Genomic DNA, 11,874 nt, shown 5'->3' on the forward strand with positions numbered 1-11,874 from the left:
TAAAAACTTACATTTAGGCTGTCTGGCAATTTGTCCCTTTTTTCGCCTTTCAAATAATCTGTTGATTATCGCATCCTTTTTATCACCAAAGTCAAACTCCTCCGTAAACTTATTTAGTCCCTCGCACTCTGAATAATTCTGTTCAAAATTAGACGCATCGATGTCCGCCCTCTTTAGCCTGTTGTGTGACAGGTCCCTTAATTCCTTTTCAGCAGTATTCACTGTCGCGTACTGCTTGCCAGCAAACTTGTTCCATATCTGAGATAAATCCTTCATTTTGCACAACTCACTGCAGTCTGAGGTAAAGGGTATACTGACGTTTTTACGACTAATCGGTGTAATACGATTTTAATTGCACTGCCTATCCATAGAAGGTTCTATCAGTCGACATTCCAGATTACAAATATTGTTTATTCAAATCTTATATTATTTAAAAGTTCAATAGCCTCTGACTATTTAACGTTAGTAATGTATATATTACAACGTTAAAAACTTCATAACAAACTCAGTCACATAATTTCTCAATAATCACTCATAAGAATTCACTTTTCATGTAAAAAGAATAAAAACATGCAGTAAAAATGTCATATAGTTTTCGGCGCGCAAATCGAAATTCGCGCCTCTTCGCGCACAGAATATAAATATTGTTTTTTTTAAAACAATATGTCCGCGGCGGTCAGTCGCTCGGCCATCTAATGAGATCTCGCTTTACATTTCTTGTGCTTATATAAAATTTCGCAACGCACACCCATGTAAGTCGCAGCAGTGTGCGTGCGTCTATACACAACCAGTTTTTTTTTTTATAAATTAGATTCCCTGTGAAATGGCGAGGGTATCGATTAGCGATGTACTTTTCCATGGTATATATTTCTTTTTTATTAATGACGTCATACAAAATGAGTTAGCATAAAAAGAATGTGGGTTATTCCAAGTCTAGTGCAATTTCACTACACAAAAATGTTGCGAATTGGTAGTAATTGATGTCAGCAAAAGGAATGATGATAACGCTTTTTCTCTTTACTGTGTTAATTAATATTTAACAGGCGTTGTTGTTAACTGAAACGCGATCGTAGAACGGTAGCTACTATTTTTTGAGATGGCGATCATAAGGTGAAATATTGATTACAAAAATAATTTATTATTGTTTCATAAAACAATAGTGACTGTATTTAAAAAAAAAGAAAACGTGGAAAACAATGTATTTGAAAGTTGCAATTGCGTCGTACTAAAAGTCCAAAAATCATTTACGTTATTTACACGTTAGATTAAATGTAAATTTACTTTACGCATGGATCTTTAAATTTCAGCAAAACAAAAACAGATTATAGAAGAAAGATATAATCACTTTATTTTTTCCTCATCACTGAAAGCGAAAAGTCAAATATTCACCATATATACCATACATACATTCCAAAAAATGTACAGAAAAAACTATTTGTTAATGTTAATTTATAAAGTTAAATATTACAAAAGTAATTTTACATTTGTCAAAACGAATGTTCTCAATTGTTACTAGCCTACGTATAGGTAATACCAATCTTTGGAAAATTCAGAATGCGATCCAAAGTACGTCATTTTACCTTCCATATGTTGTGAGGAAGCGGAAACAAAACACAAACAATTAACTGTCGTAACCGAACACCGCTGTCGTTGACATTTCTGAAAAATCTTACTGAAAAGAAACACAAAACCCACGCACACAACCACAACGTACGCGACGCGACGCTGAGGCGTAGCTAAACCAAACCAAAACGGTTCGCATTCGAATTGTTAAACCTAATTTAGATATTTTCTACGCTAAGCTAACTTGAAAATAATCAATTCAGTTTAGTTCAGTACAGTTTCTTGTCTACGGCACCTCTTTAGCGGATTGGGCCAGTGGCGATTGTTTATGATTTTATTCTCGTTCGGAACAGTTAGAAACAGACTGGCAACAATACTCTGCATATTAAAAAGTTTCGTGATCTTAAAAATAATCAATTTAACAGAATTCTATAAGTTAATTCAAAATAAATTACCTATATTATGATTGCTCCGCTTATTCAAAATTCTTTTATTATTTTGACTATTTTCAGAGCTATTTAAATATATCTATGTAGTCTATCTATTTAAACATGTCAATGGTCATTTCTTTCAACTTTAGTTACTAAATCCCCAAATCAAGTTATTTTCACAGAATTACACAATATTACCCTTTAACATTGTGAACTGTACTACCTTTATCATTATTTTGCTAAAAGCGTAAATTAAAAAAAAAACTAACTAACTACATTTCCGAAATAATAAAAAAGTATAAATCAAAACTACTTTATCTTTTGAAATGACTAAAGCCTCATATCTAAATAGACTTCAAAAATGATTTTAATTATCATTAATGTTTCTTGGATTATAAAGAAAAAATTCCATGAGGTGAATTTTTCATTAGTTTCAGAATATTGACAAAAAAACCTAAATAGTACGTCAGTGAAGGTAGCCACGAGTAGCAGAGCTATAGACAAGCGACGTCAGCGAATGACGAGCGAGCCTAGCCCGGCCGGTCTAGGGAATTCCGCATTTGTTCGCACCAATACATTAGGGTTGTCACTTCATAAAACTAATTTAAAATATTTAAAGTAAAAAAAATAATCTTTTTATTTTAACTCCAAAAAATAATTTCTCCTTGTCCTTGATTTGTCCTCGTTGTGTAAAAAGTTAAATTAATAGCGAGATTTTTAATTAAATTATTCAACTTAAATCTTCAGATTTCCGAGTCAGTGGGTTATATTTGTTATGTGAATTTGGTTCACCATCAGTCGTGTGAGGTTATTGGCCTCGGTAATCCCCAGCCAAGCCGACCCATTCGTATGAGTTTAAATTACCATGGCTCGTTTTACCACTTCAACTTTTAATCTTTTTGGTTTCCTGTGATGATACAACTCTTGTAATTCACATTTTTATTGATGTAAAAATATGCCTGCAATATAATAAGACTGCATAAGGCTAAAAGTCGTGTAATTGTATTTAATAAAAGATTTTATGTATAAAACTTAGCAGTTTTTATTTTATTTATCAGTTGTGTCAACCCTGGCTAGTTGAGTCATAATCTCACGACGTAGGTCGACGCAACTATAATCATTCGACTATATCAATAACTAGTTTACGTGTACCGTGACCGTGCGTAACGTGCTCCTACAACTATATGAATTCAGTTAATTAAACGACAGTCGGAATGCAATTATGTCCATGGAATTAGCCGCTTAAACGACCTTTATTACTGCGGAATAAAGTGACAGAACGTATTCACGCTCGCCATTGCCACACAGCGGGGTAAACAGAAGCAGATTATATCCCTAAGGTTCATAAGTTTTTTATTTTCTTGTTGAATCTTGTTGAATACACACGACCGAACAATTATCTCATACTTCATATTGAAATCATGCTTTGTGATTATTGATTACTGAACAAATGTAGTTTTTTACAACATTTATCAATGAACAATAGTAATTAATTGCTTGTAGAATGAACTTGATCACTCGAGAAAAAACAGATGGACATTGTTGTGGTAATTTTTGCAATTAAGATAATTTCTTGATGGTTATTAAGAAGATTTATTCTGTATCTACCTGGGGTTTTGTCTCTTTGCTATTTAATTACATCATATAACTATTATAAGAAGCAAACAAAGTACTTTGCCGCAATACGCAAGTACAGAAAATCCCAAACTGTTGTACTCGTAGTCCCTTGCCAGTCAACCCTTGCTGCAAAACGTGAACTCACAACTTTAGCTGCGAGAGGGAGGGAAGATAAAGAAAAGCCTTTTAACTATATGAAAATTACTTCAAATGTAACATTCAATTTAGTAAAAACATAACGGAATTGTATGCACACAAGAAATTTACTTTAGCAAGTCATCACTATATTAAAACCAATATGTAATGAGTATTCGTGATTTCCTGACAGACAATTTATATATTAAAAATAAACATTATTCCATCACACTATCTCCCCTCACTAATCACTCGCATTCATTCTGCGATCGCAAGAAACGTGAGTGTCGTTTGTCATTACATTCAACGACATCAAAGTCACCTTTTCTTTTGAAAGGAAACATAAGTTCAAAGGCCCTATATAAAAATCTTATTTTCTTTATCACATTCCATAGTACATAATTGTAATAACTATTACAATTACTGACGTTTACTGGTCGCTTTTGGTACATTTTGTTTGTGTAGTAATATGAAATAAGTTTAATTTCCTCGTCTAGATTTGCAGACGCCGGCGGCGGCGGCGGCAGAAGCGGGGGCAGAGGCGGGAGCAACGCAATTCCGTATTATGTTTTATTTATCAAGGTCCACTTTCTAATGCTTATATTTTTCAAGACCAATAACCTCAGGGTCATTCAATATATTGAACGCGAATTATGATCTAATATATCTAAATAGTTATAGAATTATCTAGAAATGTGTAATGACTTTAAAATTTATTACAACAGTCTGAATCTATATACATAGAATTCAACATCTATATTTGTACCACCGCAATACTTCTTGTTGCCGTTTACCTGAATATGGTCAATTGAAGATGCTCTAAGTCGCGAGGATTGGTTCCAAAATAAATAATAATCACTTAAAAATGTATTATAAACTTCGCATAGCATTGATTGCTGTTTTTTATTAAAGTTAGAAGCAAAGTAAATCATTATTTATTACATTCTAGAATAGTCTCGAGGACAAAAACAAAACGTCGACGGGTTATTGAAGTTTTTGTGTAGATGAATTACTCAAGCCAAGTTTTCCACAATTAATAATTACAATGCACTTGATCTTTATTGAGAGACAGGGTTTATAAATCTTGGAAAGTTACTAGTTAGATCTTGTGTCTTCGTCGGGGAAAACCTAAACCCTTTGCATTGCGACGCGATAAACATGTATTGTAGACAATGAATACGGATATTATTGTCATTTTGATATACGGCCGGAAACTTAAACGATATTTAAGAAATTAATAGTGACGTAAATGATAAGGCCGCGCTTAAACATTCATGAAAAAAGTTGTCTGTCAGCTTGTTAACGGTATTTAAAAATAGAATTGTTTAAAATTTGGTTCAGTAATCTGCTGTTAGTTACGTACTTACTAAGTTATTTTAAAGTGTGGTAATTCCATGTCCAAATTATGACTAAAACATGTATATACAACACAGGTGAAGTTATTTCAGTACTTGGTACTAGAGAGAAGAAGTGCTACGAGCGTTTGTAAATCGACACTGCTGCCCTCTATATAACATTTGGTCACAAACAAAATAGTATCGTTCACCGTAAGCTGCATAATATATCGAGGTTGCGATAATGCTTTGTCACATTAATAATCATTTGTAGTTTTAATAGTTTTTTGGTAAAGTAATGAGTGTGCGGTCACTTGTGTTGTCTTTCTGTCGGAAAATAAACAACAACAAGACGATTAGCTAACGAGGATAGGTAGCGTTATAATGACTTTATTCATTTGCTTAATTATTTTTTAAGAATAAAACCATTCCATTTACGTCGACGAATAAATGTTTTTATTTGTTGGTAGCTACTGTCAGCTTGTCAGATCCTCACTAAACACCGGAACCGTAATAATTACCTAACGTAACCTTCGCAAGAACAAATATTGCATAATGCAGCATAAAATATTATAATTATTAGATAAATTCATTAATCTGCGCAAATACTTCAACATTGTTTGACCAAACAACATCAAAATCAAATAAGGAGAATTTTTCATTTGAGGAAAATTATGAAGAGAAACGAAAAACTATAGTCGTTTATATTTTATAGGAGAAGGTTTTAAAATTTTTTAGACTAGGATCATAATTTTATTGTTAAAATAGACTAATAAAGAAAAGCCTCCTCATATTAATATAAACTCGTTTAAAGTTCTACTCAATAGATGGCGTTGGTATAACCGTTTGATACTTTTCTCACGGGTAAAACAATGTTGCAGTAAACAGTAATTATCTATTATTAAGCAGCTAACTAGAAAACATACTGTATTTTTTGTCTAAAATATCATATAAACAATACGGGATTTAATTTAAGTACAAATTGATACATGAAGCAAATTTCGGTGCTATTTATTTTTAGTATCATAATACTTCTAAATCACAATTTGATAGACGGAATTGTTGCTTAACTTTCTTATAGAAAAAAATCGTAAAAGTATAACGTGGAAGACGGACTGTTCATGATTTTGTAGAACTACAAATGACTACTAAATTAAAAAGAAACAACGATTAACGATTCGTCATCCTCTGCTATCCTAGTTAGAGTTAACCACAAACATGTAGCGTAAATGTCTACCCGTTAGTGAGAATGGTTTCTGATTATTCATGGGAGTGGGCCTTGCTCGTCTCTCTCTCTCTCTAACAAACTTGATTTATTTGTTGTTATAGTGAAGAAGTGTGGAAATCCAAAAGGCTTTTGCGGTCGCGAGACTGCACATATTATTCAAGAATTGAATGGAAAATCACCGAGATTGCTTTAGTTAAAAAACAGGATCTAAATCGTTAAGAAACGGTTGAGCTATAATATTATTCTATGGAAAATTTTCGCAATGCTAAAAATAACTATTCATAAACTAAAAAATGTAATTGGCCGGTGTCAGTACATAAAAGATGTACGAGAAAAAATTACTCTTAGAATTTATGTCCGTTTATACGTTTGTTTTTCTTATGATTTACAGTACTTAATTATTCCCGTAATTTTTTTTATTCTACGAATTGATTTTTCAATAAAGACTGCATAGTTGCATATTTATGAAAATGCATATGAATGCATGCAACAATGCAGTCTTCGTCAAGTCTAATTTAAATAAATTAAATTATTAAACAGAAACATTCGTACATCGCTTCGATTTTGTTTCTCCTCGTCGTCATTTTATACATTGAATATGCAAATAATTAAACGACACAAAAATACGTCCGGATTTTTGTTTATTTGTGGTTTATTTAAGTTGTAATGTTGAATAATATCATGAACACATTTTTAATCAACATTGTGCAGATAATAACAATATAGTTACAACTTCAATCATCAAAACTTCAATCGGTTTTGTAGACAAAATCCGAATGTGTGACATAATTTGCGTGCTAATAAAAATGTTCATAAAATCTTCTTAATTATTTAAATTTAAACCAAAATATACGGACGCCGGGTATAGTTGTTCTGTTCCAATTTGTGCTAGTATTGATATAATCACGAAATCGATAAGATAAAAAGTGAGTTGACAGATCTGTTTGTGGAGTGTCAATTTGTAGTTGACTTTTGGTTTCATGTGCTTTTTTTTAATTTACATTCAAATTCGAACCGTTGAGCCACTATACATATACTCCACGTGCAGATTTGATTTAAAAAAATGACTAAAAGCAATCTCAACCCATATTTGAACCCCAAATCATATTTACAATAAAATACCTAATTGATTCTGTCGTAAACTCCCATAAGATAGTTTTTATTTGATTTACTAAACATCTAATCATATTGAGTTTATTTTGTGTCAATAACAAATCGAAATTTTATTTAATTAAGTATAACCAATTCATAAATCATTTCCAACGACATAACCACGCTACACAATGTCAGTCGGCAAAATTTAAACAATCAATTTAACTGTAAACATAAACGCCTTCAGTTTTAACTATGCAATACGACAGTACTATAAAACTAAGCGTGTATAGCAGGCTTTATCCAGTCGATATCGTTCTGTTTAAGTTATTACAATTTTTGCTGTCCAAATTTTAATGACAAAACTACGTAACCTTTAGTAAGCTCTCTAAATTTAAGCTCCGAACAAGTATGAAGTTGGTGTATCCTGGGATTGGAAAAAAATGTCAAAGTGTAAACTTAAAATGTGTTAGCAAATCGTATACCTAGTAATAATGTGTTAAAAACGTAATTATTAATTAATTACATTGTGTAATACATAACAAAGAGTTATAATTAAACAGTAGTTAAGTTACAATCGATACGTCGTCTTCAATAGAATTCAATCATTATCAACGTAATTGATTGCCAATCGTTAAATATTGTAATGCTATTAAATTATTTATTGCCAAGCGCGTAAACTTTGAATCGTAAGTATACTTTAAACATGTGGTGGTGTGATCTCATATATCCAAAACAAAATCCGGAGCCAAGATGTAACACAAAGCTGTCAAAAGTTCTTTCAAAGTTTAAATAAACTTTCAGTACTTACGATTGAAAGATAACATCATAATGGCAGTTTCAGCCGGTTGCTGAAGTCTCGTAGCTGATAATCTATCAAATATAAGACACTTTTATTTGTGTATGTCCTTAACTTATTTCGAACTTTTCTTATCATTTATATTGATTGTTATTTTATCACAATTTTCACGATAACAGTTGACACACGTGTTGCACTGGCACGGTGAGGCGCTCTCCCTGTAACAATCAATATTGTCTCTTATAAATTGTGGTTTATTTAACAAATGGTTTACGTCATTACTATTAAACTTTCCGCACACTGCAGACTTTTTATTGACTGATAGTTTGATGTGTCAAACTAAATCTGTGTAGTTAATGTGCGCTCCTCCATACATCCTAATACTGGTAAGCGCTCGACTATCGGATGACTAAAAAGCATTTAATAAAAAAGAACTAACTTGAGCTGTCGACGAACTAAAGGCCGTGTTCCGAACTCTTATCTGCCTACCAATGTAAGTGACGGTCGTGAGTTATTTATTCTGTCATCAAAAAGGCAGGACTGGTTATTTGTGTCATACATTTTTTCTAACTTAGGACAGAGGTGACTATAAATCATCTCAGTTTTAAGCACAAAAGTCATGGTTACTTTATTAGCAATGCAAATTAATACAACTTTGGGTAACATAAAGATTCTATTTTAAAATTGTCTTATGGCCGGTTCCTCAGCTACGTTTAACCATTCCTTAGTGTTTTTGGTTCATTATATTGATTAAATGTGTTTCCGAACTACGTAACTTGAGTTTTACTCAGTAGAAAGTAGAAGTATAGAAGTATCCGTAAAAACTAAAATATATTGGTAATAAACTAAACTAAAAAGATATTTTACATTGTAATGTTTTTAAATTAGAATTAATTAAGAAATAAAGAATAAAAAACCTAAAAGTAGGAAACGTCCCTGATCCTTACGTTAGAGGTACGAGAGGGTGGCATAGAGCTTTCCATTAAAAAAAAAAACACTAGATCATCTATTCCAGAACCTTGTTTAAGTAAAGAATCTTTTAAATGTCAGTGTACCTTTCAATGGGAAGTTAGCTGCGTCACCTTCGAATGCATTTCCGTCGTTCATTGTTGCAACAACATAAATGTTCCAAAACAAAACACACAACAAGCACTCGTATGTTATCCGGCACTCGACCTGCCGCTGCCGTAATTACATGTTCACAATATAAGAAAACATATCTCACTAATTAAACTAACGCATTATTTACATGTCAAACAGAATACTGCCTACCCTACATTTACTTAAACGATCATCATTAAGTAGGTGTTTGCGAAAAACTTCAGAAAAGTGTTTACACAATTAAAAATATCAATTTTTTACTTACTAATTTGTCACTTATTCCATTGTAATATTTAAAATTACAACATTAATACTTTAGAGTGATTTCATTTATAATATAACCGTTAGTTATGAAAACATCAGTTTGTGCGCGCCACTTAACTTAAAGAGCTTAAAGCTTGCCTTAGAAATAAACCGAAAGACTTGATCCCACATTGACAGTACTGTACCTTGCAATATGTAATACGTAGGCAGTAATGAAGCTCTCGTTAAGTACTGAGATACAACAGTCGAGAGTGTCAAATATCCGACGATATCGGGGACCTAAGACCTATGTGTATTATTAGCACAAAGTCGCAGCAGTCACGTGGCGCGGCAGGCCGCCACTCGTTATCTGCTCGTTGAGTTACAACACAACCACGGAGAAGCCCACTGCTCTGCTCCGCGCTAGCGATATCTCCCCGACCTGCTTCTATACCCCTATCGTCGACCTCAAACATAGTTTCCTAATTTATCCGCCTGATATTCAGAATTCAGAAAAACGCCAACATTTGGCGCATCTTTTTTAATTCAAGTTGCCAAATACAAAACAAAAATCACTTACTTGCTACCTACGCTAGTTCTTTACAGCCATTGTCGTTAAATTGGTATCAGTTGATATGTCTAATTCATCCATTTTTCTTTAACGTTAAAATAGTTAACATAACTGTTTTTAAAGGCTATAATAAGGACTGTAAACAATATACTTAGACGTTTGATACATATTTTTTTATTTTATTCCACACTTCTACTGTATTTAGATAATATGTAGCAGCCGTATTATGTTTGTTTTATTGAACATTAAAAAGGTTGTAAAGACAAAAAAACTTGATATTTTTCGTCCGTGCTACGTTAGAATGACATTCAATTTTAAAATAAATCAATTCGCGGCTAATTATTAAATTAGAATTAACTGCATATAAAACGTTGCGAAATATATGAAGGAGTGAACTTGACCTATAAATAGGAATGTAATCCATTTCAAATAAATAAAAAATATTGTTGTAAGTACAGTCGCGGAAATGAGCGGTGTTCCACTTATAGAATAATTGCCTTGTTTCTTGCAACGAGACAAACTTAGACACTTCTTATAAACAACCTATTGGTTATTCCCCGAACGCCCGTCTCAATTCGAACAAGAAGCTCCTACGACTGTAGCTTTTATGGTGGAACACCAACAAATACCCTAACAGTACTTTGACTTTTAATAGACAAGATCAAGCGCGCGAAATCGACTTGCATTTACAGCTTTTTTAATATAGACGTTGTACTAGTTGTAATATTTTAATATTATTATTTTAAACCAAAAACTTTAAAAAATTTGAACGTTATCGATTTATTAATTACTCAGACCATACCAGATTAACCATCAAAATTGCAGAAACACTCACCGGAAAAGGGTAAAATGTGTCGTATAGTGTCGTAGCATCTTCTAACAGTAGCACAGAACACAGAACACCTCGCGGACTACCCGCACTCGCCGCTCACTGACCAGCTCAGCACGGGAACGCGCACGCCCTCGCCGCACCTCGCACCCAATCTATCTATTATGAATATCACAAGCTGCGGGGTCGCGTGCATTGATAATAATATTTATGTCGTTTTGTATAAGGGTCCGTCCACATCTCGCGAATGCACTGCAAACGTGAAACTCGCGACGCGCAAACTGAGCGAATCAATTGTATGGTAGCGTATAGCTCCTGAGCGACACTCTAAACGACTTAACGGATCTCGATGAAATTTGTCAAAGATATAGAAGATATTCTTCAATAACTCTTACGCTACATAGAAAGTTTTTATAATTCAAAGTGTACAAAGTCGCGAACAAAAGCGAGTTTCAAAATAAATAAGGTGCACCCTCCCCCCTTACCAACCGCTATACCCCGCGCGGTATTTCGTGTTCGTTGCAAAAATGGAAAATAAAAGATTTTATAATTTACGACTCCGTCGCTCCTTTTTTGTCTCGTAACAGACGAACGATACCATTTTTGGAACAAGAATAAAAAAAATATCTAAATTATGGCAATGAAAAGACAGAATTCAGTAAACTAGTCTCGCTGTAATTATCAACAATTGCAATTACTGTTTATTTTAACTTTTACATACTTATGTTAACTCGTTTTTGAAGATTTCTATTTATTAATTTTCTAATCTAAAAGAAAAACAAATGTAATAATATGTATGGACATCTGAATTGCCATACTACGAGTACTACTTAAACTAGAGACCCCATGGTGTAGATTTTGTATGGGATTTTTTTATTTTGTACGGTGTATCAAAGATTATACGTTCCCTTGATCCAAAAAAAATATTACC

At 32.9% G+C, this 11,874-nt stretch overlaps 1 protein-coding gene across 2 annotated transcripts in view; it reads right to left on the bottom strand.

Annotated features, from left to right (window-relative positions):
- LOC106109610 (scavenger receptor class B member 1-like) overlaps nucleotides 1-11,085 on the bottom strand; it is a 29,417-nt gene extending 18,332 nt beyond the window's left edge. The window contains exons 1-2 of one of the 2 annotated variants that reach the window (XM_013291182.1): nucleotides 10,950-11,085; nucleotides 8,212-8,417 (exon numbers count right to left, since the gene is read on the bottom strand). In XM_013291182.1, coding sequence (XP_013146636.1) covers nucleotides 8,212-8,230 — 19 coding nt within the window. In that variant the 5' untranslated portion in view covers nucleotides 8,231-8,417; nucleotides 10,950-11,085. Of the gene's footprint in view, nucleotides 1-11; nucleotides 681-8,211; nucleotides 8,418-10,949 lie in introns of those variants that run through there. The other variant, XM_013291181.1, reaches the window with a different exon arrangement.
- Nucleotides 11,086-11,874: the final 789 nt, after the last annotated feature.

This window comes from Papilio polytes, unplaced genomic scaffold, assembly GCF_000836215.1.
Source record: "Papilio polytes unplaced genomic scaffold, Ppol_1.0 DF821122.1, whole genome shotgun sequence".
Classification (NCBI taxonomy): Eukaryota; Metazoa; Arthropoda; class Insecta; order Lepidoptera; family Papilionidae; genus Papilio; species Papilio polytes.